The sequence below is a fragment of the Lissotriton helveticus genome, chromosome 2_1 (assembly GCF_964261635.1).
Source record: "Lissotriton helveticus chromosome 2_1, aLisHel1.1, whole genome shotgun sequence".
Taxonomy (NCBI): domain Eukaryota; kingdom Metazoa; phylum Chordata; class Amphibia; order Caudata; family Salamandridae; genus Lissotriton; species Lissotriton helveticus.
In genome coordinates, this window is record NC_136059.1 from 565490574 (window position 1) to 565518071 (window position 27498).

The following is a 27498-nucleotide window of genomic DNA, read 5'->3' on the forward strand; positions in this document are numbered from 1 at the left end:
TTCACTGTTTCATGAGGTATAGGGGTGGGGGAGGGGGGATAGGTGGGGGTTTGGTAGTTGGGGATGTTGTGCTGGTGTACGGGGTGGGGGGGGGCGGGGTAGTTGGGTAGGGATGCACGTGATTTTTGCTGCTGTGATTTTTGTACTGCAAGGTGCTTGGGCTAGGTCCGAGGGTTTCCAGATGCTCTCCCACCGAGACTATGGGTGATTCCCCGGAGACGGCGCCTGTTAGTGGCTCCATGAGGATTCTTAGTTGGAATGTCAGGGGAATGCTGGACAAAATTAAAAGGGGAGCAGTACTGCGCTGGGGTAAGAGAGACTCGGCGGATGTCATGTTGTTGCAGGAAACACATATGTTAGGGACGAAGGTATTGAGTCTACAACGTTTTGGTTATACCCAGGTGTTCCATGCAGGCTTTACCAGGGGGTCGAGAGGGGTAGCTGTCCTCATTCATCGACGCTTATCTTATACTCACGAGCGCCATTGGCTTGATCCCCAGGGTCGGTTTGTATTTGTCAAGGGCCTGATTGGTGTGGAACCTGTGGTGTTCGGCAGTGTGTATGCTCCCCCTCCCCTGCAGTGGTCTCTGGCGGAGCGCCTGTTTCAATTGTGGGCCGATATCCCGGACTGCCTGGCTGTAATAGGGGGTGACTGGAATGATGTGATGGATGTGAGTTTGGACAGGCAGAGGATGCAGGTGGCCGCGGGGGCGCCTACCCCTACACGTCTGAGAGCGATGAGTGATGGGCTAGCTTGGGTGGATGCATGGCGACATCTACATGCCAGGACGCGTGAATACACGTTTGTGTCGGCAGTGCATGGCTCCTTTTCCCGGTTGGACTGTGTATTTGTACCCGGGGCCTTCCTCGATAGGGTGAAGCAGGCCGTGATCCAACCTCGAGGATTGTCGGACCATTCCCCGGTCGCAGTGCGGATTGCACTTTGTAAACCCCATCAGCCGTTCCGTTGGCGGATGTCTTCGTGGCATCTCCAACGGACAGAATATACGACCCACATGCGCGGTGCAATTGCCCAATATTGGCGGGAGAATTTGACCGAGGGCATGGACAGCGTGACGGTCTGGGAGGCCATGAAACCCACGCTGCGGGGCGTGGACATCGCCTGGTGTGCTGCCGCCCGTCGGAAGCGTCAGGAGGCCACTGTAGCGGCTGCGGCTGCGGTGAGAGCTTTGGAGGGGCAGTGTAGTGGAGATGCGGGCGATGTGGCGCTCAGGCTACTTCTCCAGGCACAGCGATCCTATGCTTCGATCCTACTGGACGAGGCTCGACAAGCCTGGCTGGCCACGCGGAGTAGGGTGTACCAGTGGGGCGACAAATCATGCACTATGCTCCACCGACTGTGTCAGCAAACTCTACAGCCGATCTCTCTGCCGGGCCTTACAGACGGGGAGGGGATTGCCATGACGGACCCTGCTGCGCTTGCGGCGAGTTTTGCCGACTATTATAGGGTACAATACGCTTCGCGTGATTGTCTCCCACCGGAGCCAATTGACAAGTTCATAACTGACCTCCCCCCCCGGGTGATTTCGGATGAGGCCAGGACAGCTCTAGACCTTCCCCTGTCGGCGGAGGAACTGGGCGACGCGCTAGGACAACTTAACACGGGCAAGGCGCCTGGACCGAGTGGTTTTCCCAGTGAATTCTACAAGAAATTTCATTTGCAGCTGGGACCACACTATCGGCAGGCGTTGGAGGCGGCGCGGGAGGGTGGTTGCTTGCCGGTTGACTGGCGTCAGGCTGAAATAGTGGTGTTCCTGAAACCGGGCAGGCCCCCTGACAGACACGAGTCGTATCGCCCGATTTCTCTTATTAATTTTGAGGCCAAATTGTTGGCTAAGGCGTTGGCGAATCGTCTTCTCCCGTATGTTGCAGATCTGGTCCACCCGGATCAGGCGGGATTTATGCCGGGCAGAGCGACAAGGCACAACATCAGACGGGCACAGGTAGCGGTGGGTGCGATGGGGGTGACTGGGGAGCGGGCGGCGCTCCTACTGGCAGACATCGACAGAGCGTTTGATTCTGTCAGCTGGACATATCTCTTTGCTCTGTTACCGCGCCTCAACTTGGGTCCGGGTTTTGTCTCGTATGTCAAACTGTTGTACACCGACATCACAGCCTCGGTACGTGTCTCGGGCGCCATTTCGGAGAAATTCCCGATTGCTAGGGGGACCCGGCAAGGATGCCCCCTGTCCCCGTATCTCTTTGCGCTAGTCATGGAGCCGCTGGCAGCCTGGGTGCGCATTGACGCGCAGCTTCGTGGCTTTGTATGGAGTGCGAGCCTCACGGACAGAATCGCACTGTATGCGGATGATGTTCTTTTTTTTTTGACAGACCTTGATCGTTCAGGCCCGCGTATTTTGGAGATAATGCGTGTTTTCGGGGACGTCTCGGGCCTCTACCTTAACCCACGCAAATCGACTCTCTGGATGCTAGGGGGCCGGCGCGAAGTGTCTCCTTGGGCAGTGGATCTGCAGGTGGCGATTGGTGGCCTGAAGTATCTCGGAGTCTTCCTGTCGGAGTCTGCCGCAATTGCGTGGGAGCGTAACATACAACCGGTGTGGGACAGGGTTCAGTCCGACGTCAAAACGTGGTCGCGCATGCCTCTGAATATCTATACTGATAACACCGCAGTAACATAAATTCAAACACAGTACTTGAGAAAATATTCAAGACTGAATGCTAGTTAATAGCTTTTATTCTTATTTCTGATTTTATCAAAAGATACTTTTTCATTTTATGAAAACAAACATGTAAAAAACAATTTACTGACCAAAATCAAAACTGGGGGATGATCGTTCATCATATCACTCATATCACAACCATACGATAAACAATCATTCAAGGGGAGAAGGGGAGCACTAAATAAGAGAGCTACAACATTTATCAAAACATACAATATTTACAATATAATACAATACCATACATAAAACAAGAAAAGCCAGTGTCTGCAAAACACTTAGATAATACTTTCTTTTGATACACAATCGATTTTAACGTACATTCCTATAGTTAAGTATATAAAAATACTTCTTGGATCTTTAGAAAAAGGATAATGTACAAAAATTAGTGATAAGCAACAATTATCATAGCATTCACGCTTATCACTAGAGCAGACAGTAAGGTGGCTGGGGCCTACGCGTTTCGAATCCCAATGACTTGTAGGGATTCTCTTCAGGGCCTTTGGGGTTCTATTCTGTATTTAGGAGAATGAATAGTCTCAAGGTGGGGATTGGTTGACACAGTTGGATGGTGGTAGACCTAGTGAAATGGTGTAGGAGACCGCGTCTATAAAGGCTGTCCGTTTTTTGTCACTGGACGTGTCAAAATGCGTTGTTCTACGAAGAGATAAAGTAGCACTTGTTCGCGGAAACCGTCTGAAAAAAGGGGGACTTTCAACGCGTTGCTCATCGGCATAACAAGTCAGCTACGTGTGACCACGGTAGGTACGGCACACGGTTGTTTTGAGTTCAAGACGCCTGTGGGCGGCACATCTTTGTTCAACGCGGTCAGCGGTAGATATTAAATAATTTTAATCAAGGCGAGTTTTCAAAAAGGCAGCGTCCAAGACAGCACTATCCGGCGGCTCCTGCGCAGTAGCCGGATAGTGCTGTCTTGGACGCTGCCTTTTTGAAATGCCGATGAGCAACGCGTTGAAAGTCCCCCTTTTTTCAGACGGTTTCCGCGAACAAGTGCTACTTTATCTCTTCGTAGAACAACGCATTTTGACACGTCCAGTGACAAAAAACGGACAGCCTTTATAGACGCGGTCTCCTACACCATTTCACTAGGTCTACCACCATCCAACTGTGTCAACCAATCCCCACCTTGAGACTATTCATTCTCCTAAATACAGAATAGAACCCCAAAGGCCCTGAAGAGAATCCCTACAAGTCATTGGGATTCGAAACGCGTAGGCCCCAGCCACCTTACTGTCTGCTCTAGTGATAAGCGTGAATGCTATGATAATTGTTGCTTATCACTAATTTTTGTACATTATCCTTTTTCTAAAGATCCAAGAAGTATTTTTATATACTTAACTATAGGAATGTACGTTAAAATCGATTGTGTATCAAAAGAAAGTATTATCTAAGTGTTTTGCAGACACTGGCTTTTCTTGTTTTATGTATGGTATTGTATTATATTGTAAATATTGTATGTTTTGATAAATGTTGTAGCTCTCTTATTTAGTGCTCCCCTTCTCCCCTTGAATGATTGTTTATCGTATGGTTGTGATATGAGTGATATGATGAACGATCACCCCCAGTTTTGATTTTGGTCAGTAAATTGTTTTTTACATGTTTGTTTTCATAAAATGAAAAAGTATCTTTTGATAAAATCAGAAATAAGAATAAAAGCTATTAACTAGCATTCAGTCTTGAATATTTTCTCAAGTACTGTGTTTGAATTTATGTTACTGCGGTGTTATCAGTACTGGCAATTTCTCTTTTGTTATGTTCTATGAAGGCTCAGCCATACTGATTAGAGCCAACCCCTAGTTGTTTATTGGTCTGAATATCTATGGCAGATCTGCTATTTTTAAGATGGTGGCCCTCCCTAGACTACTATACCAGCTACAAAACCATCCGTACAGAGTGGACCCGCAGTGGTTCCGGCGTGTAAACTCCTTATTGGGCCGGTTTCTATGGGCTGGGGGGGCTTCTAGGGTGGCTCTGCGGACCTGCTTTTTGTCCACATACTGTGGAGGTCTCGCAACGTCAGACATATTGTCCTACTATCAAGCCTCTCATTTGCTGGTCTTAAATGAGTGGTGGTACGGTGGCCGTGACGATCCGGCGTATGCCCTAGAACATTTTCTGATGGGAGATGCCACGCTCCATACCCTCTTGTACTCGGCAGGGCGGCGGAAGTCGCTGCCGCATGCGACTCAAGTGGTCTTCCTGATTTGGAGACAGGCACTGCGTCGAATGGGCTGGTGGGGAAGGCTGACAGCCGAAACTCCGCTGTGGAACAACGGGCGGCTCCCTGCACTGGCCTCCTTGCAAGGGTTTGGTGGCTGGGATTCCATAGGGATCTCGTCACTTGGTCATATACTTACCGGGACTACCCTTAAATCCTTTGACGCGCTCAGCGCTGAGTTTGCGATGCCTAAGACCCAGTTTTTTAAGTATCTACAGCTTCGTCATGCTCTGGCGCCGAGTCTGGTGGAGCTGGACCAGCTTCCAGACTTTAGCCCCGTGGAGGCTAAGCTTTTCATGGGAGACCTAGGGGATAAAAAAGTCTCAAAAATCTACCAAACACTGGTCACTCACTGCTCCTCTTCCCTGGTGTCGCTGAAGGCCTCTTGGGAGGTGGATGTTGGTCCGCTGGATGAGGATGACTGGAGAGAGGCGTTGGAATCCCCCCGGGGCACAGCTATAGCAGTGCGGTTGCGATTCATACAATATAAATTCTTACATCGGGCCTATTACACCAGAGAGAGACTGTGGAGGGCGGGCCTTATTGCTTCCCCAGACTGCCTGCGCTGTGGGGCCGAGAGAGGCACATTGGTGCATACTGTGTGGTCGTGTGTGGGCCTGGTCCGGTTCTGGGGTGGAGTGTGGGACTGCCTGTCGGAGGTGCTGGGATGGGAGCTACCCCGTACATCTAGGTTAGGTCTTCTTCATGTCCTAGATCAAGTGGGTGGTAACATTTATAAGCGCCATCTCCTTCTGTTAGGCCTTGTTGTGGCCAAGAGGGATCTGGCGAGGGCCTGGAAGAGTGACCGCGCCCCCCCGCTTAGCGCCTGGAAGGCGGGCTTAGACTTCCTCATGGGGCTGGAAAAGCCAGTATTTGAAGCCAGGGGCTGCCCTCGGAAACATTACAAGATCTGGAAGCGGTGGGCGGACTACAGAGACCTGACATTGGATCCTCCCGCTGAAACGGAAGATGGTCTGTCCGATGATTGAGGCCTCGGGGCCTGGATAGTTCCAAGTCACTTAGTGTGTTTCCTCTTGTATACTGCAGCTGATTGTGATCACGTGCATCGGGTTAGGGTGGGATAAGGGGTGGGTAGTTGGAACTGTTGCAGTTGTGGGGGGATAATAGGGCGGGTAGGGGTTAGTCAAAAGTTTGAGCCATACGTATATTCTACTGTACTTTGCATATTGTCGTGTTCTCCTGCTTTTGGAGAGCTGTACACTTGATCTGCTTGAACTTCTAATAAATACGGTTTTGAAAAAAAAAAAGATAAATCTGAATGACAAAAATCATTTTTGTGCAGTCTGGCGGCAGCGTTGGGTCAAATAAATGAGCCTTGTGCTATTAAGAACACAAACGCCAATTTCAACCACACACGTTGCCAAAGATTTGGGGAAATAAGATGTTGAACTGAGCTTATAAGAATTCACAAAGCACAACCAATCATCTTACTAGAATGTCTACGGCCTAGTATTAAAGGTATTAACATGAATGTGTCCAAGGATAACCTGAATCAATTTTACTTCACTATTATCACTTGAGCACTGCACATCATTTTGTCCACTTCATGGCAAACACCATGGCTAGATTACTGACATCCATTTCCACAACAGCACTACATGGCCAGATGTGGTATGGTATGATCAGCGAGTCCCACGTGACGTAAACTCCACCAAAAAGGGTGGTCTGATAGGATTCTTTCTAGTTTTCTGTTGCCAATAACTACCAACAGCACTGATACACGTATGCATCCAACTTGTTTCTTAGTCACTGGTATAGTCACACACCATCGTCTGACCTGGTCTGCTTCGTTGTTTGTTTTGTACTCTGTAAGTAGGGGAGTTAGCAGACAGGTCGTTAAATATTCCCCTTGACCCTCCACACACATTTGGTTTTGTTAGTAACCTGAATCAACGTCATCGCTCTACTGGCGCTGACTCCGATCTAATTATTCACGAGTATTGACGTCAGCCTTTGAGTGCCTCCTATAGAAGCCACGGGAATCCTCACGTGACTATTGGCGCAGAAGCAAGTAGATTCAATTACAACTGGAAATGTAATTTACATGATGGGACAGATGACATTTTAGTTCCTTTTGAAATGCAGTTCATCTGGCTGTGTGTAACATTTTCTTTTCCATTCCCAGTACAGTTGCAATCGGTGCTTTTGTACCCCATCTCTCTCAAACGTAAAGATGTTACAGCTGAGGGCTCTTCATCCTGCCTTTCTTGACTGCAATAATTATTGGGATTAAATATTACAATCGGAATGCATTTTTATAACATTTACACTTAGGAGGCATTTCTGCTCACTAAATCAAAAAGAAGGGTTCAATTATGTTTAACATACAATGCGAGCAAGCATATAGTGCATTATGCAAGCTCTCATGAGATGACTGGCTGCAGGGACCAGCCCTGGCCCCAGGCACCACCCATAGGAACTAATTGTCTCCACCACAGTTCAGTCCCAGACTCTCCATCCCGACCCTGTCACCCCAGAAAGGAGGCAACCATATTTGGCCTTGAGAGTTCTGCATCAGCCTCTTGATGCGTGAGGCCCTGAGATTCAATAGTCGCCAGTCCACAGCACTCTCTCCACTTACCCCAGACCCGGTCGGATTTCCTCGGGTAACCTCTAGCAGTGTAAATGACTTTCTCCAACCCAATGCGTGAGTCCATTCCAACAAGCCATTGACTCTTAGCTGGAATAGTGGGCAACCCCCAGTTCTGTGCAATGTCCCTCTTCGCCACTGTCGGCCTATCCCCAGTGAACAAAATATCAGTTGTTTTCTTGGGAGATAAATCTCCCCAGAGGCCCCCGGCTGCACAAATTGAGGATTGTGCAGAAGTTCATCTTCCATTATGGCACTGAGTTCACACAGGATCATGCCCCTGTATCCCCGGGCACCCCCACAGTGTGTGACAGAACGCGTCCACGGCACCCTGGCATCTAAGGCAGTTGGGTGAAGGCATCTCCCCCATTCTATAGAGCTTAGCCCTGTCCAAGTGGACCCTGTGAAGGATCTTCAATTGCATGGAGCAGCAGAACGCCCTCATGACCACACTCCGGGGATGCCTCAAAGAGGCCTCCGAGTCCACAGCCTCCATGTCCCACTCCCAGCGTTGTAGTAGGCTCACTAGGTTGTCTAGAATATTATTTATCATGGCCTTATGGAGTAATTATACCCTAGCCAGTGGATCCCGCAACAGGGAACTCTCTTAGGGACAGACTCAGGCAGGTCTTCCCTGTCCATCCCTTCAGCGTGGAGGGCGGCCTGAGCCCAGTATATTTATATAACTGAGTATGTGAAAGGTCGAGGTCTCCTTGGAGACTCTCAAATGACCGAACAACTCCATTTTCTATGATATCCCGTCATCTAGAAATCCCAATCAGATCTAACATGTTATTCTTGCCCGTCATAATCACCATTTCCCTAAACCAAATTTTGTCAGAGCGGGTGTAGTTGATTTCCCTCACTACAGTTAGCAAGGTAGTAAACCATCTTCTACAGTGCAAAATCACAAGTGCTGGTATCTGGCAGAGGTTCTGTCTGCACAAAGTCTTCATGTGGTTGTTTATTTGTTTCCGATTAAATGTCAAAAATAGACAGACCCCAAGAATACATAGAATGCCACTGACTGGGTGGCCACACATCCAGCAGTTAAAACTAGGCAGTGATTCATTTGTAAAAAATAAAAATAGGTGCCGGTGCTCTCATCAGGAGGCAGCTTGCTCCCAACCATCTCTCCTATTACCGCCGCCTGAAACAGAATACTAACCATGAAAGTGGGAAGAGGGTGTGGCGTAATGGCCAGGGCTGCAGACTTCTGAGCTGGGGAACCAGGCTCGAGTCTTGGCATTGCCTCAACATCCTGCGTTTCTGGGAAAATAACTGAATATCCCCATGCCTACCAAAAATGAATATGTCCTTAACTGAAAAGTGCCGGTGTTGATGATCAAGCCACTGCCTAACCTCGTTCCATACAACTTTTTGATTATCGGAGTCATGTGATAAAATGTCCTTCTTTTGTGGTACCCCCCACACACTTTTTACTACATTTTATTGCTGGTGAACACTGGAGAACAATCTTCCAGTGCCCAGTGTATATGCTCTGACCCCTAAAAACATGTAGAGTTGGCAGCGCGTGGCAAGCATGCCAGGCCCACCACATATTCTGAACGATCCATCTCTTAGGGTTGAGGCGAACCACACCATCAACACAGTATTGTTGGTGGTCACACCAGATCCACGTCTTGGACCTCAGAGAGCTCTTTGTTGTGTGGTGGCAGCCATTCACGATCACGACGTGCTGACGGTCCCAGCCCCCAAGATGGGGACCAGGGCCTAGGGTAACTGACTCCTGTGAACAGGCTGGCCCGAACTGAGAAATCGGTGCAGCCCTAGTGTGTGCCGGTGTAGAAGACTCTTGTGTCGGCACCTGGGGGCACCAGGTGGCTGTGGTGCGCCGCCGGATGAGAAAATATTAAGGAATTATAAGTAAGGTCACTCATGCCAATTGTGGGTGAACCAATCAGATATACATGTTTTTCAGAGCACTGGGACGGAGGCATATTTTGCAGGACTCAGTGCACCTTCGGATGTAAAAAGAACATGTTACTTACTTTCTGTAAGACTTTTTTTGGTAGAGACTCTATCTAACTGCAGATTTCTCACCTTAGAATATTACCCAGAAGTGTACCTCTGCATGCCAGTATGTGGCTTTGATCTCATCGGCTGCATTGGAAGCAACGTGTGCGGCACGTACATAGGCACCACGCCGGTATGCTGATATCATGACTATTTCCACGCCAAAAAATCAGATCCATGATGGCATGATTTTTAACCAGTGTGAGGAATCTAACAAAATATTAGGGCGAGGAGCCCAATTCCCTGGACGGGGAGGATGAGAGGGTCGGTGAGGAATCAGCAGTTAGATAGAGTCTCTACCAGAAGAGGCTTTACCAAAAGAAAGTAACTGGTTCTTCTAATAGCGAATTCTAAGTGCAGATTCTTCATTTTAGAATAGATGTGGAGGGAGGCCAAAGTAGCAGCTCAGCAGATATCCAGGACCGATACTCTGCACACTAACGCAGATGTGGAAGCACTGGCATTGGTGAGATGGGCCCGTAAGCCCACGGGAGGCTGCTAATTAGCCATCGCATAGCAGATCTTAATGCAAAGTGCAAGCCATCAGGAGATTGTTCTCTCCTGCAATGCCTCACTTTTTTCGCCCATGTGAATCTGATAAAGAATTGATCGTCCACCCAGTGGTCTTTGGTATAATCAACTTAAAAGGATATAGTTCTTTTCAGATGCGGGTGGTTGAGCCTCTCCTCTTTCTTAGAAGGACGAGATAGAGAAAAATATCAGCAAAGTAATGTTTTGGCTGACGTGGAATGGAGTCACTACATTCAGAACGAACAAGGAAAGAGTCTGAAGAACCAGCTTGTCCAGGCAGAAGCTGGTGTATGAAGGATGAAATGAAAGAGCTTAAAGCTTGCTGAGTCTCCTGGCCGATGTAATGTCCACTGAAAAGATTGTCTTAAGAGTCTGACGTCTCAGCGGACAGCAATATAAGGGCTTGAATGGGGAGCCCTTTAGAAACATTTGGACCAAATTAAGGTCCTATTGGGGCACGAGTAAAGAGCTTGAAGACAACAAATGTTGCATACCTTTAAGAAAACGTGTCACAACAGGTGACAAACAGTGATGGTTGATCCCGCAATCGCGAAAAAGCTAAGATAGCAGAAAAATAACCTTTAATGGTGCCCAAAGCAAGGCCTTGCCGAGCTAATGACAGCATAAACAATAACACTTCTGCCAAGGGGGCAGAAAGTGGGTCAACATGACAGGAGGAGCACTAAGCTGCAAATGTGTCCCAACGTTATGAGTATGTAGTCATTTTTGAAAGACAACGGGCTGCCAAGATGACATCACAAATCTCGGGAAAATGATCAAAGGCATTCAACTGTCGCTGCTCAATCTCCACATTTAAAGGTGGAGTGTGCATAGATTCGGGTGCAGGACCATACCTTGCTGCAGTGACAGAAGATGCTCATGCTCAGGAGTTCGGGATACCGAATTCTCTTTGCCCAGTCCAGAGCCACTAAAATGACTTGGGCCCAGTCGGTCCTGATCTTTTTCAAGACGAGGGGCAGGTGCAGTCTCGGTGGAAAGGTGTACAGGAATCCTGGGTTCCTATCTAAGCGGAACGCATGTCCAAAAGAGGCACTTTGGAAACTCCAGCGTACAGAAGAGCGGATATTGGGCAATCTTGGTGGTGGCAAGTAGACAGAGCCAAAATTCTCCTTATTCTCGGAATATACTTTGTGCTGCCTCCTTGTGGATGCAATTCATGATCCGCAAGGCATTGTCGGCTGTGTTTTTCTGGCTTGATATTCAGATATTCCACCACGTGTTGCATGACCAAGAAGTTGTCCTGTCACTCCAGCCAAGTCTAGAGGTGCAGGGTATCCTGGCACAAAGTCCATGACCCGACTCTGTCCTGTTTCTTGCAATACCACATGGTAGTGGTGTTGTCCATGACCGTTGCAGGTGAGCTGCAACTACAGCCATGGCATTCATGAACAACCCGAGGGGCACTGGTGAGGTCAAAGGGGAGCACAGAAAATGGAAATGTTCTTGAGCTTACCGTGAACAGCAGACAATGCCTGTGGGCCTTCAGGGTGGGAAAATGGAAATACGCATCCTGAAGGTCCAATGCAACCATCCAGTCTCCAGGGTCCAGGGAACAGAACCTGAGCCAACATGAGCATCTTAAATTTCTCTCAGTAAAAAGCAGTTGGGAGGGAGAAGATCTACCATAGGACGAAGGCCTCCATCCTATTTCGGCTCCAGAAAGGAGCAGGAAAAGCAACCCTGTACTACTTCCGATGCCTGCACACTGTCAAGGACTCCTTTGACCTTGTCCTACCTGATGGAGCAAAATGAAGTGGTCCTCCATCAGCCATTCTGGGGACAGTGGAAAGGGTGGTGACTTCTCGAGGAAGGGTAAGGCATAACCCTTCTGAACAATCTGTAGCACCCATTTGTCATATGTTATTGCTTGCCATTGGCACAGGTGGTACCTGATCCTGCAGCCAATGGGATGAAATGCTGCATGGTGGACTCACTAAAGGAGATGTGAGGGTGCGGCAGCCAAAGGGGCGGGGGCTGGCTGTACGCTGGGTGTGGGTCCCACATCCTCTCTGGGATCTACGTCTCTGGTCACAAAAGTACTGGGAAGCTTGCTGGCCCAGGGGATAAGATGAGTATTGCGCCACCCATGGAAGCCTTAACCATGGCCAGGGAAGGGGCGAAAGGACTGCTGCTGTTGATGTTAGCCCTAGGTGATTCTCAGGGATCTGATGGTGACTCGGCTACATTTGAAGGGCTCCAGCGCTTTGTCAGTCTTTTAGCAGAAGAGGCAGGAGGCATTAAAAGGCATGTCAATCAAAGATGATTGGACATCCCCTGAAAAAAACTGTGAACTACAACCAGGCGTGGCGGTGAAGTGCCACTGTGGAGACCACGGCCCTGCCTAATAAATCAGTAGTGTCCAGTTCACACTGAATGTTGAACTTTGGTATGTTCCTTCCATCAACAAATGCCTGGTTCAGGATAGCCCTGCCCTCCTCTGGAACCATGGGCAGCAGAATCCCACAAGGCATGGCAATATCGGCCCAAGAGACATGCGGTGTTCACCGACGTCAATTACACACTGGAGGAAGAGAAAATCCTCTTCCCAAAAATATCCAGCCTCTTGGATTCCCTATCAGGTGAGATGGTTGGGACCATGCTTGGGTTTACCCAGCTGTCGAAGCCTGCACCATGGTGCTCTCAGGAGAGAGATACTGGGATAGGAAGGCTCGGTGTCCGGTGTTGGACTATCATTCTGTACAAAGAAGCTCCATTTCAGGGTTTGCCCAGGCCCCCAAGCGAGCATCAGTGAGGAACTCATTAAAGTGGAGGAAGGGCTTCTCAACTCTGATTTTAGTACCTCTGTCAAGATGCTGGTCTTGGTCTTGATAGAGGCTAGCTGCAGGTCAAGAACTTCCACTGCCCTGTATATCATGGTTGCAAACAACGTGCCTTCCTCCATGGCAGGGTCTGGAGGAAAAACCAGGCTAGTATCTGTAGAGGTGTCCAGACCACTGACTTCACTCAGCTCCTCACATCAGTTTTCCTCCTGGTAAGACTCGTTCTCCAGGAGGCCGTAACCCTTTACATCATCGCCTCCAACGGGAAAGGAGGCTCAAACCAAGAGTGAGAAGTCAGAGATTGAGTATGATCTGAGGGGAGCCATTGTCGACGCCGATAGGTGTCGAGACGGTGCCGTCTCGGAGTGTAAAATAGGTTCCTCTTCGAGTAGCTGGTGATGGCTTTGGTTGGACTGGAACCAGAAAGGGTGGAGGCACTAGTGTGCATCAGTCCGGATCCGGGGGCGGATACAGAGGGACTAGCTGGCATCAAGGGAAATCCAACTGAAGGTAACCCAGCAAGAAACTCTCGACTTTGTGGGGCACTTAGGTGCACTAGACGAAGTCATGGGCCCGGGGATGGCGTGCATGGCATGATAAATCTCCTAGAGTTGGGGAGTAGATGCTCCAGCTTCAGGAAACTCTGGGAAGTGTGGAGTAGACCCAGCAGCGGCGCCGCAGGTGGAGTACATGAGAGGGGTCAAGAAGCACAGTGCTTACTAGGAGAAGGTAAAGAATGCTTTGACTTACTCTTCTTGTTCTTCTTCAACTTACCTGACTTTAAAGACAAGGATCTGAAGTGGTAACACAATCGCCTGCAGGAATGGCCCTAAGACATCCCTCTGGATCAGGACTGGGATCAGGGCAGCCTTCTTCCGCTATGCCTCCCGAAGCTTTATTCCCCGTTCACGAATTGCCTTGGGTGCATCGACTTGTAGTCGGTGCAGGGCTTAGGGTTGTGGCCTGATCTCAGGCACCACAGGCAAACCATGTGTGGGTCAGAGACAGACATCTGTTTGGGACATTCCTCACATGGCTTAAACTCTGTGGCTTTGTTGGGAGACACATCCCCAGCACACTGGAAGCAAAGCTCAAAAAGAGTTTACTAAAGTCCAAAAAAGTGGTCAAAAAGTATCTCTACGGATCCCCTTAGTTTCGAAAACAGGGGCCCCTGTATGGAAGGTGACTTACCAAGCGCAGGGAAACATGCTATTAGTTTAGAAACAAACTTGGGCAAGACACACTAAACAAAAATATGTGCAGGCATACCACATCCAAATTTACAAACATCAAACAATTAAGTTACAATTCATTAAATGATTTGAATAACTGCTTGTGTTATTATCACGAAATTATTTTGAATCTTTTTGTATAAAAAATTATTAGAAATCTTCACTTCATTAAAAACATAGTTCATTATTATGTTGTCCTGTACAGTAGTCAATACAAAAGTATTTAATTTAGATTGCAACATAGTTATCAATTATTAGGTCCTACTTAGTGTGCTAATCTTAAGCACATCTAATTATATTCACATTACATCAATTCTTTAAACTTTAATACAATGGCAATTTAGTCCACAATGTGATAGGCTTAGATCCCTGCCAGAATGACAACAATATACGTACCGCACACGTCACTGCTGATGCGCAGAGGTATGCAGAGGTAATGCAAAAAAATGTCCGGATCCTATCTAACCCCTGGGGACTATTCTCTGGTGAGGTGTCTGTGGTTATAAGTCTGTATCAGAAACTAGCAGTATTAGCTCAAAACTTCGGGAGTGATCATGCAATATTAGGCATTTCCTTACATCAAGGATTAAACTTTCAAAAGTGCCATGATTTGTCTAGTCCCAGCCCTCCATCATTTACGGACTCTGTGATGCCTCTGGTGGAATAATTCTTAACACTCTTAGATATTTGAGCCATTTAGGTTTTCTAAATTTGAATGACAGGTTGACACTTTTAAAAATATAAAGTATGTCCAAAACAGTAACTGAAAATAAAATAAAGAAAAATAAACACATCAAGTCATTAAATGCTTGTCCATGAAAATCTTAACTTGGACAACTAGCCCCGTTTGGTACGGTCTCGTGGCATCAAGTGTAGTCCAGTGCAAGCTGTCAGTAAGCTGGGAGCTGATTTTTTTTTTATATCTTGCACTAAATTTATAACTTGGGTACCTAACCGAGCTTCTGAAAGGTACACAGTGTTTCTTACGCATGGTAGCCAAACCCAGTGGAGTCAAGCCAAGTTGGTTGAGCTGAAGGAGTATTGTATTTGCCATAAGCATGCTCTCAGTTGGAAAGTGTGAAATACTGTTGTTTGAAAGTAGTTTTTACAGCAGGAGCAGATAAAGCAGACGGGTACCAGGGAACCTCTTCATCATTCTAGTGAAAAGAATCCAAAGTGCCAGGAAGCAGGGCAATATGGTAAAAAAAAAGAGCTCATTAATACACTTCTGACGCAATATACAGCTCACAATGGGGGGCATTGGTTTTCTCTAACATACATGTGCATTTGAGAGTCGAAACATAGCATTTCTCGAACATGCATGGGCATTGCGGACCTACCTATCACCACTCATCCCGAAAGTTCTATGCGTGCTCGTGCATTTCTTCTCTAAAATGCATTCTCAGCTGTGATCCTTTGCTTCTAAAGTGAGCATGAATGCTCGAGATCCCAGGATTGCATTTCTGCAGAAGAAATGCATGGGCCACCAACTTGTCATTAACACGAATATTCTCCAAGCTATTACCATTTTATCTCAATGCACCTCTAATTCAACTAAAACATGAAAACATAGTGGTGGACTCTAAGAAGCTAATTAGTTAACACACAAACAATTCCTGCTCTTTTCCAGGACCTCTACATGTGTGTGAGGTCTCATAGTTTTTTGCACTTTGTATAAGTTTATCATTTAGTAGTACAAAGCAGAAGGCAAAAAATAAGATACATAAAAACAAGGTTGATGGGTGGTTATAATAAACTGAAAGGGTGAGGGGCTGAGAGAACAGAGAGAGAGATACAGTGCTGTACAAGAATATATTTTTATTTTTGTTCTTAATATGTTTCTACGTATCAGAATCTGGGTGGTCTTTTAAGTAAATATATTTTTTAATGACATACCATCACACAGTGTGCAACTACAGCAAAGGAGAGACATACTTACCTTAAGCCCTTCTTTTAACATATCCTGCGCAAGATCACTGCAAAGCTCCTGGCACAAACTATACTGTTCGTCGGCTTTCCACATATCGTTGAACGTCCTAAATATGCAGAAAAAATGTATTTGAATTGGAAATGTGGATGCTCCTCTCAACTTTGGTAAGAGTACACCCCCCTGATCCAAGTAGACGTACTTTGCCATATAGGGCACACCATTTTTTTTGATTCAACTATTTTTTTCTTCTAGTTTTCGGCAGATGAAAATGATTTAGAACTTTTTGTCAGACCACTTATTTACCCACTATATTTTTTACGTAAACCATTTAATTCCGAGGTTAATCATGCAAACTGAGTCCTAGTGCTGGATGTTCACTATTTTCCAGCAGGCAAGTTTTAGAAAGCAGAGACATAGGACAGACCGTGTGCCAATCCCTAGCTGGAAGGCTTGGGATACATGAACCAATATCATAAATTAGCTAGCTATCCCCTAATACAAGTCAATCAAACAATATAAGTCAAACAATGAGCAGGGTCTCAATACCGGGGTTTTCTCCCATTACATGGAGAGTTTAATTTGACTCCAACACAATTGTACTGCTTAAAAGAAAAGACCATACCTTTCTGTACTCATGCTTTTCCTTTCTCCATCCCTCGAAAAAAAAGAAACAAACATTCTCAGTCACATCATTTGTTATCACAAACAAATGTGGCACACTTTTGCAGGATTCAAATGTATTCACTATTGTCATTAGTGGTAATCAGTCTGTAAATCATGGGTGTTGGGGTAGGCTTATGAAACACACTTACCAGAGTTCAGACCCACAGATCATATACTTGCAAAGAAGCACACGCTATTGGTGAAAATAATATCCAGGAAATAGACTTGCTTTGCCAAACCATTGCCAGGCACACCTTGAGAGAATCCTGCATGTGAAGTGTTGATAAATCCACAGAAGATTATCCTGGATAGGGGTGTTGTTACTAAAGAGTGACAATAGGAGAAACCAGTACCCTGCAAGGATATGTGCGGATATGAAAGAAGAGAAAGGCTGCAAGCCAGATGGACTTAGTGCAATAGAAGGATCTGTTACTAGCCACGCTGTGACAGAAAAACGATACCTTTTTGGATACCATGAAATACAATTTCATATTACTCACACAAGGACAACTGTTCCCAAGACTACCGAGCTGTTACCTCCTCAACTGCACGTTGATCCATTCCAGCAGACTGACGGCGGTAGGCTGCGTGTGTCATTGTTTTATGCAATCTCGCCTCATTTTGGCAGAAAGCATATATGAACTTTTTAAAGCAAGTAAGACTCGCATTTCATTTTTACATTCCCTACCTTCATTTCTTACTTCCCCGGTCCACCGCGGCAGTTTGTGTGGAGGGAAGTGGATCCTTCCTTTAGGACCTTTGCTGCATTACGGTGAGGTTAGCAGCCCAGTCTTTCTTTGGCCCAGCCCTTATAGGAAGCATGCTGGCCAGGACACACAGCAGACGGAAGTAGGCTGCGTGTGTGTCATTGTTTTATGCAATCTTGCCTCATTTTGGCACGAAGCACATTTAAACTTTTTTAAGCAAGTAGACTCGCATTTAATTTTTACATTCCCTACCTTCATTTCTTACTTCCCTGGTCCGCCGCAGCAGTTTGTGCTGTTTGTGCGGAGGGAAGTGGGTCCTTCCTTTAGGACCTTCTTTGGCCCAGCCCATATAGGGAGCATGCTGGCCAGTCGCGCAGCAAGCCTGTCTGTGCCCATCCGTGCCTTGACTGCGCCTTGCGCCAGAACCCCTAGCCTTTACACCAGGGAAAATATAATTGAACCACTTGCATATTCCAAGAATCAGCTCCTTGAACTACGGGGGCAGAGAAACTTGGATTGCCACCTTTTAAAACTTGACTCACTTGACAAGTTTTTTGTTTGCACCGTCTACAATTTTCAGATACCTCCTTTTAAACCTAGCCACACGCCTGCCCAGGTCCCCCCGCTTCCCGTCTGACTTATGCAAGAACTACCTCTCTGGATTCCTAAGCCTCGCGAGATCCTTGATTAAAAACAAAGTCGCCTTTTCCGATTTTGTTTCCTTTCAAAGGCCAGACTGGGTTTTCATCACAGAGACCTGGGCCAAGGACTCTTCCGGTCCTGACCTGGTTGATGCGATCCCACAGGACTATACCCTATAAAAACTTGATAGAATAGGTAAAAAGGGGGGTGGGTTAATCGATCAATCAATGCATTTGCAAAGGGTGCTACTCACCTGTGATTGTCTCAAGGCGCTGGGGGGGAGGACGGGTGCTGTTACTGCTCGAACAGCCAGGTCTTGAGAAGTCTCCTGAAGGTCAGCAGGTCCTGGGTCTGCTGCAGGTGGATGGGGAGGGTGTTCCATGTCTTGGCGGCGAGGTAGGAGAAAGACCTGCTGTCGCTCGTTGGATGTGGGGGACGGTGGTGAGGGCGAGGTCAGCGGAGTGAAGCTGGCGGTTTGGGGTGTAGAGGGTGAGTCGTTTGTTGAGGTATGCTGGTCCAGAGTTGTGGAGTGCTTTGTGAACGTGAGTGAGGAGCTTGAAGATGATCCTCTTGTTGACGGGTAGCCAGTGCAGGTCTCTCAGGTGGGATGTGATGTGGCTGTGGATGTCGAGGATGAGTCGTGCGGAGGCGTTCTGTATACGTTGTAGTCGTTTCTTGAGTTTGGCCGAGGTTCCCGCGTAGAGGGCGTTGCCGTAGTTCAGTCTGCTGCTGACGAGGGGCTGGGTGACCGTCTTTCTGGTTCCGGTGGGGATCTATCTGTAGATCTTGCGGAGCATGCGGAGGGTGTTTAAGCAGGAGGAGGAGACAGTGTTGACTTGCTGAGTCATTGACAGCGAAGAGTCCAGGATGAACTCCAGATTGCGTGTGTGGTCAGTGGGCATTGGTGCAGCTCCCAGCGCAGCCGGCCACCAGGAGTCGTCCCAGGCAGAGGGGGTGGAGCCGAGGATGAGGATCTCCGTCTTGTCCGAGTTCAGTTTCCGGCGGCTGCTCTTCATCCATTCGGCGATGGACTTCATTTCTTCGTGGAGGTTGGTATTGGCAGTGGTGGGGGCCTTGGTGAGGGAGAGGATCAGCTGGGTGTCGGCGGCGTATGAGATGATGTTGAGGTCGTGCGATTGGACGATGTTGGCGAGCAGTGCTATGTAGACGTTGAAGAGTGCCGGACTGAGGGATGATCTTTGGGGTACGCCGGAGATGATCTGGGTGTCTTTAGATCGGAATGGAGGGAGGCGGACACTCTGGGTTCTGCTGGTGAGGAAGGAGGTGATCCAGTCCAGGGGTTTGTCGTGGATCCCTGCGTTGTGGAGGCTTGTGCGTAGGGTGTGGTGGCAGATGGTGTCGATTGCAGCCGAAAGGTCCAGGAGGATGAGGTTTCTCCGTTGTCCAGCAGGGTCCTGATGTCGTCGTTGGCGGCAATGAGGGCTGTTTCGGTCCTGTGGTTGCTGTGGAATCCAGATTGGCACGGGTCCAGGATGATGATCTCTTTGAGGAAGGAGGTCAGTTGCGTGTTGACAATCTTCTCGATGACTTTCGCCGGGAAAGGGAGTAGGGAGATGGGCCGGAAGTTCTTGAGGTCCTTAGGGTCCGCCTTGGGTTTCTTGATTAAGGCATCCTTTTTAAGGATTCCTATACCTACTATACTGAGCCACTAACAGCTCCCACAGATTCCTACGATGCACTATTTTTCTCAATAAAAGTACTCCCGACAGTAAGCTTCGCAGGAGTTCTGACTTATCGGCCCCCTGGGCCTAGATCTTCCTTTACACGGGATTTTACTAATTGTATAGAACCCTGCCTGGGAAAACAGAATCTGATTATTTTGGGAGACTTTAATTTCCATCTGGAGAACACCTTCTGTAAGGCATTTCAGACTTTTAAAGAAACATTGGCATTCTGTGGTCTACCTTAACTTGTAAAGTCAACCACCCATGATGCAGGACATATATTGGATGGCATTTCCTCTACTGATCCGCGGCTCATGGTGCCCAAACCCTTTCCTCTCTCTTGGTCAGACCATTATGTCGTTCCATTCACGGTCTTGCTTCCAGTATTTCATAAAACAGCTAATTAAGGTGTTATAGGATACTTAAAAGAAATTATAACCATGTTAGCAAGGAATCACTCTCCAGGGTCTTAGCAGCCAATATTGGACCAATCATAATGACCCCAATTTGGCAGCCACAGAGTACTCACATTGGCTTATGTCAGCCATTGATTCCCTCGCTCCCCTCAAAGAATACTATGTAGGCAGGAAATAGCCCACAGCCCACTGGTTTTCAGAGAAACTCAGAAAACTCAACAAAACTGTTGCCGCAAAAGCGGATCTGGCAGAAACACTTAGACCTCATCAAAAGAGATCATCACAAGAAGACGTTAGCGGAATACAAGAAAAATCGTCATTTTATTCTCAGAAGACAGAATCGTTTAAGTCCCCCAGAGAGCTATTTAAAGTGATTAATCTTCTTTCTTCTCCGCCTGCATTATACGACAGTTTGCAGGATTTTTGTGACAGGATTCCCAAATATTTCCAATCTAAAATTCTTGAAGTTCATTCCTCCATGGACAGCCTATCTCTGAACTCTCCAATACGGCTCAAACGACTAATTCCACATCCTACATCCTTCCAAAAATGGAAAAGAGCTGGGCTGCCTGCTTTTCTTCCTCTTTCTCATGTACGGACTAATCAACTCCTAGGGGGAATTACCTCTGGGTCCCCATTGGAACCCTGTCCACTGAAGTATATGATACTGGGAAGGGAGATTATTGTGCCCCATTTAACTTCAACTCTCAATCTGGCCATTTCCTCAGGATGTTATCCTATTAGCTGGAAAACAGCGGTCGTACAGTCCCTACTGAAGAAAACCAACCTGGAACCATCAGAGCCTAAAAACTATAGGCCCACCTTGTTACCTGTTCCCGCTAAGATCTTGGAGAAACATATAAATGCCCAATTAAGCCCTTACTTGGAGCAACATCAACTGCTTGACTGCTCCAAATATGAATTCAGGAGCGGCCACGGCACTGAGACTGCCTTAATAGCTGCAGTAAATATTATACGGACCCATGTAGATGAAGGAATGAATGAAATAGCATTTATATAGCACATGACTACCCGGGAGCATCCCAGCGCTCGGGTAGATGCCGGGCATACTTCTTTGTTAATACTACTGGGCCTATCTGCGGCCTTTGATACCATCTCGCCGACAAGACTGATCAACAGTCTTCAGGAAATTAGTGTGTCAGACTCTGCTTTGGAGCTTCTGTCCTCATTCCTGACAGATAGGTAGCAGAAAGTAAAGATGGACTGTTAGACGGACCGGGAGGGTCGGCCGAGGATAAGGGGAGAGGTCTCCGGGGAGAGCCGTCTCCAGTGAATCGTACAGACAAGTAACTCCCCCCCCACAGACGGACACCACACAATGATAAAGTTCAACGATACTTTATAGGTAATTCTTCAAGTACGGTAGAATGGTACAAGGAGGTCTGGACTCAGGGGTCCCCTCTATTCTGGTCTCTGTTTGGGAAAAGGGTAGCGGGACAGTCTTGTTACCAAAGAGATGGAAATAGCTCTCAATCCTCGAGCTCGGTGGTGTAGATGAACGGGCCGCGGCGGAGCCAGCAGGGCCCGAGATGGATGAAGGAAGACGACGGTCCGCGGCAGAGCCAGCAGGTCCCGATGAAGGTGGTGGTTACAAACGGTCCGCGGCCACGCCAGCAGGTCCCGACGATGATGAAGGATAGGGTGGTTCCCAAAGCCGCGGCAGCGCCAGCAGGCAAGACGAAGGTGCACAAGACAGAGCTACGGCAGCGCCAGTAGTCCGTCAAGGATGAGTTCTTCTTTGCGTCTCTCGACTCCAAGATACAACTGCCGTCCGGCTCTGGAGCTGCCCCAGTTATAGGGCTGGTGTGCTTTGATGTCCGGACCCTCGCACTTGGAGGTCGGGAGGTCCGGGATGAGGGGGTTCAGACACCCAGCAGGGGGGTGGAGCCAGCGCCCGGGGAGGCGATGGGCGAGCGGTACTTGGCGGGGGGGAGCCATCGACACCTCTTGCTCCCATTGACTGACCAAGTAGCCCGCTCACCTCCTGGGTGGATGTTGGTGCCGGAATGTCTGAGGCCTGGCCGGGCCCAGGGTTGAGGTCGATCGGGGGCCAGGCGGCCTCGTGGTGGAGTGTCCAAGATGGCGCCCAGGATGGGCGCGCAGGCCGGTAGTGGGTCGGCCTACGCGGTCAACAGGTTCGAGTGTAGGGGTCCCTGCGGGGACGGTGGACGTGTAATGGTGGTGTGTGGTACTTGCGTGGCTGGTTCGGGCCTGGTTGGGCCGGGGGAGAGCGGCCCTTTATGTGGCCTGTCCAACATGCGTCCCCCCCAGCTGAAGGCGGCGAGAGTTACCCATTCTCTTGGGGACTCTTTTCGTCGAGGCGGAAGAACCGGGACAGGCCATCTGCGTTGGCGTGATCTGGCCCAGGCCGATGTTCAACTGTGAAGTCCATCCCTTGTAGGGAGATGGACCAGCGTAGTAACTTCGGGTTTTCCCCCCGCATCTGCATCAGCCACTGCAGGGGTCGGTGGTCGGTCTGTACCCGAAAGGGTGTGCCAAAAAGGTAGGGCCGGAGCTTCTTGAGGGCCCATACCACTGCAAAGGCCTCCCTCTCTATGGTGCTCCAGCGTTGTTCCCGTGGTAGGAGTCGCCGGCTGATGAAGGCCACCGGCTGATCACGGCCTTCGGTGTTCACTTGAGACAGGACTGCCCCAATGCCATGGTCGGAGGCATCCGTCTGGACGATGAACTCCCGGCTGTAGTCGGGGGCCTGGAGCACAGGGGCGGAGCACATGGCGGCTTTCAATTGTTCAAATGCAGCTTGACACTCTGGGGTCCAGTTGACTTTCTGGGGCTGATTTTTTGACGTGAGCTCTGTGAGGGGCCTCACGATAGTACCATAGTCTTTCACGAACCTTCGGTAATAGCCCGTGAGGCCCAGGAAGGCCCGTACCTCGGTCTGGGTAATGGGGGGCTGCCAGGACTGGATGGCGGCAATTTTTAGCTGCAGAGGGGCCACCAGGCCGCTTCCCACCTGGTGCCCGAGGTAGGTTACAGACCCTTGCCCAATTTGACATTTGCTGGCCTTGATCGTGAGGCCAGCTTGCTGAAGGGCGTGCAGCACTGCTCGGAGGTGGCGGAGGTGCTCGGACCACTGGTTGCTGTATACAGCGATGTCGTCTAGGTAGGCGGCGCTGAATCCTTCGAGCCCCGCCAGGACCTGATTGACGAGTCGTTGGAATGTTGCTGGGGCATTCTTCATGCCGAAGGGCATGACTGTGAAATGGAAATGGCCATCGGGAGTGGAGAAGGCAGAACGTTCTTGTGCCCGGGGTGTGAGGCCGATTTGCCAGTAGCCCGCCGTTAGGTCGAAGATACTGAGGTAGCGGGCAGCTCCCATGCGGTCGATTAGTTCATCTGCCCGGGGGATGGGATGTGCGTCTGTCCTGGTGACCGCATTCAAGCCCCGGTAGTCGACGCAGAACCGGAGTTCTGGTGTGGTGCCGGGGGCAGCTGCTTTGGGGACCAGTACTACAGGGCTGGCCCAGGGGCTGTCTGAGGGCTCGATGACCCCGAGCGTGAGCATTTTGGCTACTTCCTCCTGGATGCAGGCCCGTACCCGATCTGGCACGCGGTAGGCCCGGTGGCGGATAGGGGGGCTGTCCCCCGTGTCCACATCGTGCGTACACCAGGAAGTGACACCTGGGGTGAGGGAGAACAGGCTGGCGAATTGTGACAGGAGAACTTGGCACTCCTGGCGTTGCTCTCGGGTGAGGGCCTCTGAGAGTCGGACCCCCTCTACGGAACCATCTTTCTCCCGCGTTCGTAGGAGGTCCGGGAGGGGCTCGGAGTCCTCTTCAGCCCCATTGTCTGTGGCCATCAGGAGGCTGAGTTCTGTCCGTACAAAGTGCGGTTTCAGTCTGTTAGCGTGGAGGACCCGGAGGGGGTTCCGGGAAGATTCCAAGTCGATGAGATAGGTAGCCGGACCCTTGCGCTCGACCACTTTGAAGGGCCCGGTCCACTTGTCTTGTAGGGCGCAGGGTTCGGTGGGGGACATCACCCATACCTGTTGCCCAGGTTCAAATTCGATGGAGGAGGCATTCCGGTCATACCACCTTTTCATGTCCTCTTGACTGGCCTCTAGGTTGGCTTTTGCTAGTTCTCGGAATCGCCGGGTCTGGTTGCGGAGTGTTAGGAGGTAGCGGAAAACATCTGGTGGGTTCTTTAGAGGGGGCATCTCCCAGCCTTCCTTAACTAGGCTGAGCGGCCCGCGCACGGGGTGTCCATATAGCAGTTCAAATGGGCTGAAGCCCAGGGACTTCTGGGGAACCTCTCGATATGCGAAGAGGAGGCACGGCAGCAGCACATCCCACTGGCGACGGAGGGGCTCTTCCAACCCCCCGATCATCCCTTTGAGCGTGCGGTTGAACCGCTCAACGAGGCCGTTTCCTTGAGGGTGATAGGGGGTCGTGAACCGGTAGGTAACCCCGCACTGTTGCCAGAGAGATTTCATATATTTCGAAATAAAGTTCGTGCCCCTGTCACTGACGACCTCCCGGGGGAAGCCCACCCGGGAGAAGATCCCCATCAGAGCCCGGCCGACTACCGGGGCTGTCACAGTCCGCAGGGGAACAGCCTCCGGGTAGCGGGTGGCGTGGTCCACTAGCACCAGGATGAATCGATGGCCTTGTTTTGTGCGCGGGTCCAGGGGCCCTACGATATCGATTCCGACCCTCTCGAACGGGGTGGTGACCACGGGAAACGGTTGCAGGGGGGCTTTCAGTTTGCGGCCGCTCTTCCCACTGGCTTGGCACGTGGGGCAAGATCGGCAATGCTGGTGTACATTGTCCCTCATTTTGGGCCAGAAGAAGTGGGTCACCAGGCGGCTATAGGTTTTGTCTTGACCCAAGTGTCCTGCCAGGGGGACATCGTGGGCCAGGTTTAGCAGAAAGTCTCTAAAACGGAGGGGTACCACTAGGACTCGGCTGGCCCCCAGCTCCGCGATTCTTTGCTCACTGTACAGCAGATCATTGTCCCAGTAGACCCAGTGAGTTCCGGAGGTATCCCCTGCGCTTTGGGCTAGCGCTTGCTGGCGGAGTCCCTCGAGGGAGGGACAGGTCTTTTGTTCTTGGCGAAATTGTTCTTGCGTGGGCCCCCCCTCTTGAGGCCACTGGTCGAGGTTAGCGAGGTCTGGAGGTTGAGCTGGTTCGGGGGGGACGTCACGGTCGGTGGTTTCGGCGGGGGCGACCGGAGGCGGTGGCGCCGGCCATTCGAGTTCCTCTGGGCGGGTGTTGGCACGGGCGGTCATGGACCGGGTGGTGACGCACGCCCAGTCCGGGACGCCCAGCATCCCCAGGTGCTCTTTTCGTTCGACTGCTGCCCATGGAGAGCTTTCCAGGTCATTACCCAGGAGGCAGTCTACGGGGGCATCATCTCGGACCGTCACCTTCAACATGCCGGAGACCCCTCCCCATTCGAAGGGGACGCAGGCCATCCGACACAGGCTTTCTGAGTTATCGGCTGAACGTACAGGGCAGAGAATGTTTGGTAAGTATTGTTCGGGGGTCACCAGGTGACAGCGGACGGCTGTTATACTGGCCCCAGTGTCACGAAGGGCTTCAGCCCGGCGTCCATTGATGCCCACCCATTGGCTGTACTTCTGGGTATTAGCGGGTAGGGGGACCCGCGGGACCATGTCTCTCCCCCCTAGGCAGGCGAGAGCCATGGCGGCTGGCTCCCATTCTTGGTGGTCCTGTTCATATTCTTCTTGTTCCTCTGAGATCTGTTCCTCCCCCAGAGCAGCAGCGGCTACTTGGCGGGGTCTTGGGCTCTGGTACTGGGGGCAGTTTGGGTCGTTTGCATAGTGTCCGACTCGTTGGCATCGATGGCAGGTAACATTGGCTCGATGTCCCGGTCGCGCTGGGGTGCTGCCCCGGTTGGCCGGGGGAGTGGGGCTGGTAGTGAGGGTGACCGGAGCGTTGCTTCTTCCGCGTCCTTGGCCTCCACCTCCTCGGGGACGGTGCTGACCATTGTTGTTCCGGTTCTGTTCGGAGGACCCATTTCGACTCACTCTGGTGATCTCCCACCGGTCTGCTTCAGCTGCGAGCTGCCGGGGATCCGTTAACTTGCTGTCGAGGAGGTGCTGACGAAGTTCAATGAAGCAATTGTTCGACAGATGCTCCCATACCATAAGATTGAACAGTTGTTCGTAGGTTGTGACCCTGCTTCCTTTGATCCAGCCCTCGAAGGCTCGGCTAAAGTAATTGACATAGTCCACCCAAGTTGTACCTGGGATGCGGGTGCAGTCTCGGAACCTCTGACGGTACATCTCGGGTGTGAGGCCATAGCGGGTGAGGAGTGCAGCTTTCATATGGTCATAGGAGGTCATCTGGTGGTCCGGGAGTTGCAGCAGGGCGTCGCGGCCCTCATTGAGGAATCTCCCCCACAGACCGGCCCCCCAATCGCTTTTATCGATCCGGTGTGCAGTCATAGCGATTTCATAGGCCTTAAACCATTGCTGGATGTCGTCCTCTCGGAAGTATTCTCGAACGACATCCTTGGGGATGTGTACCTTCTTCTCTGTTGCCCCTGGAGTGTGGGGTTGCTCGGGCACCCCTGCTTCTTTATTCTGTTTGCGTAGGTCGATTTCAGCTAATTTCCGCTCATGTTCATATGCCAGTTTCTTTTCCTCGAGCTCCCTTTGTCTCTGTTTCTCCTCTCTTTCTTCTCGGAGACGCAGGTGCTCTAAGTTGATTTTCTGTTCGGCCAACTTTAGTTCAACGTCCATTTTGAGCCGGGCCATTTCCAGCTCGTGTAGTCGGGTTCTTTCTCGTTCCTGGATCTCGTCTGGCGAGAGACCCGTTCTTCGTTCTTCAGGGGCCATGGGGGTTTGTGCTGTGATGTCTTGATCGGGGGTTCCGGCAGCCCCGGTTTCTGCCCAAGATTCCAGGGCCTGCTTAAAGTCATCTTTGGTATTTAGTCCGGTGGTAGCGATACCTAATTCGATACAGAACTGTTTAAGTTCACGATGGTTGTACTCGTCCAATTTCTCCATCTGGAATTTCTCCGTTGATCCGCTGTCTTTAGTTGACATCGTGATTCGCCGTGGGGTGAGCTACTCTCTGTACGGTTTATGCGGTGATTCGGATCCCGTCGCTGGCCACCAATGTTAGACGGACCGGGAGGGTCGGCCGAGGATAAGGGGAGAGGTCTCCGGGGAGAGCCGTCTCCAGTGAATCGTACAGACAAGTAACTCCCCCCCCACAGACGGACACCACACAATGATAAAGTTCAACGATACTTTATAGGTAATTCTTCAAGTACGGTAGAATGGTACAAGGAGGT

At 49.9% G+C, this 27498-nt stretch overlaps 1 protein-coding gene across 4 annotated transcripts in view; it reads right to left on the reverse strand.

Annotated features, from left to right (window-relative positions):
* POLK (DNA polymerase kappa) overlaps positions 1-27498 on the reverse strand; it is a 922939-nt gene that overhangs the window by 95439 nt on the left and 800002 nt on the right. For all 4 annotated transcript variants that reach the window (XR_013607050.1, XM_078675233.1, XM_078675231.1 and 1 more), the window contains 2 exons: positions 16703-16735; positions 16090-16186 (listed from right to left, as the gene is read on the reverse strand). Coding sequence is in view for 3 of the 4 variants with exons in the window: in XM_078675233.1 (XP_078531359.1) it covers positions 16090-16186; positions 16703-16735 (130 nt within the window). In the remaining variant the exon portion in view is untranslated. The remainder of the gene's footprint in view (positions 1-16089; positions 16187-16702; positions 16736-27498) is intronic.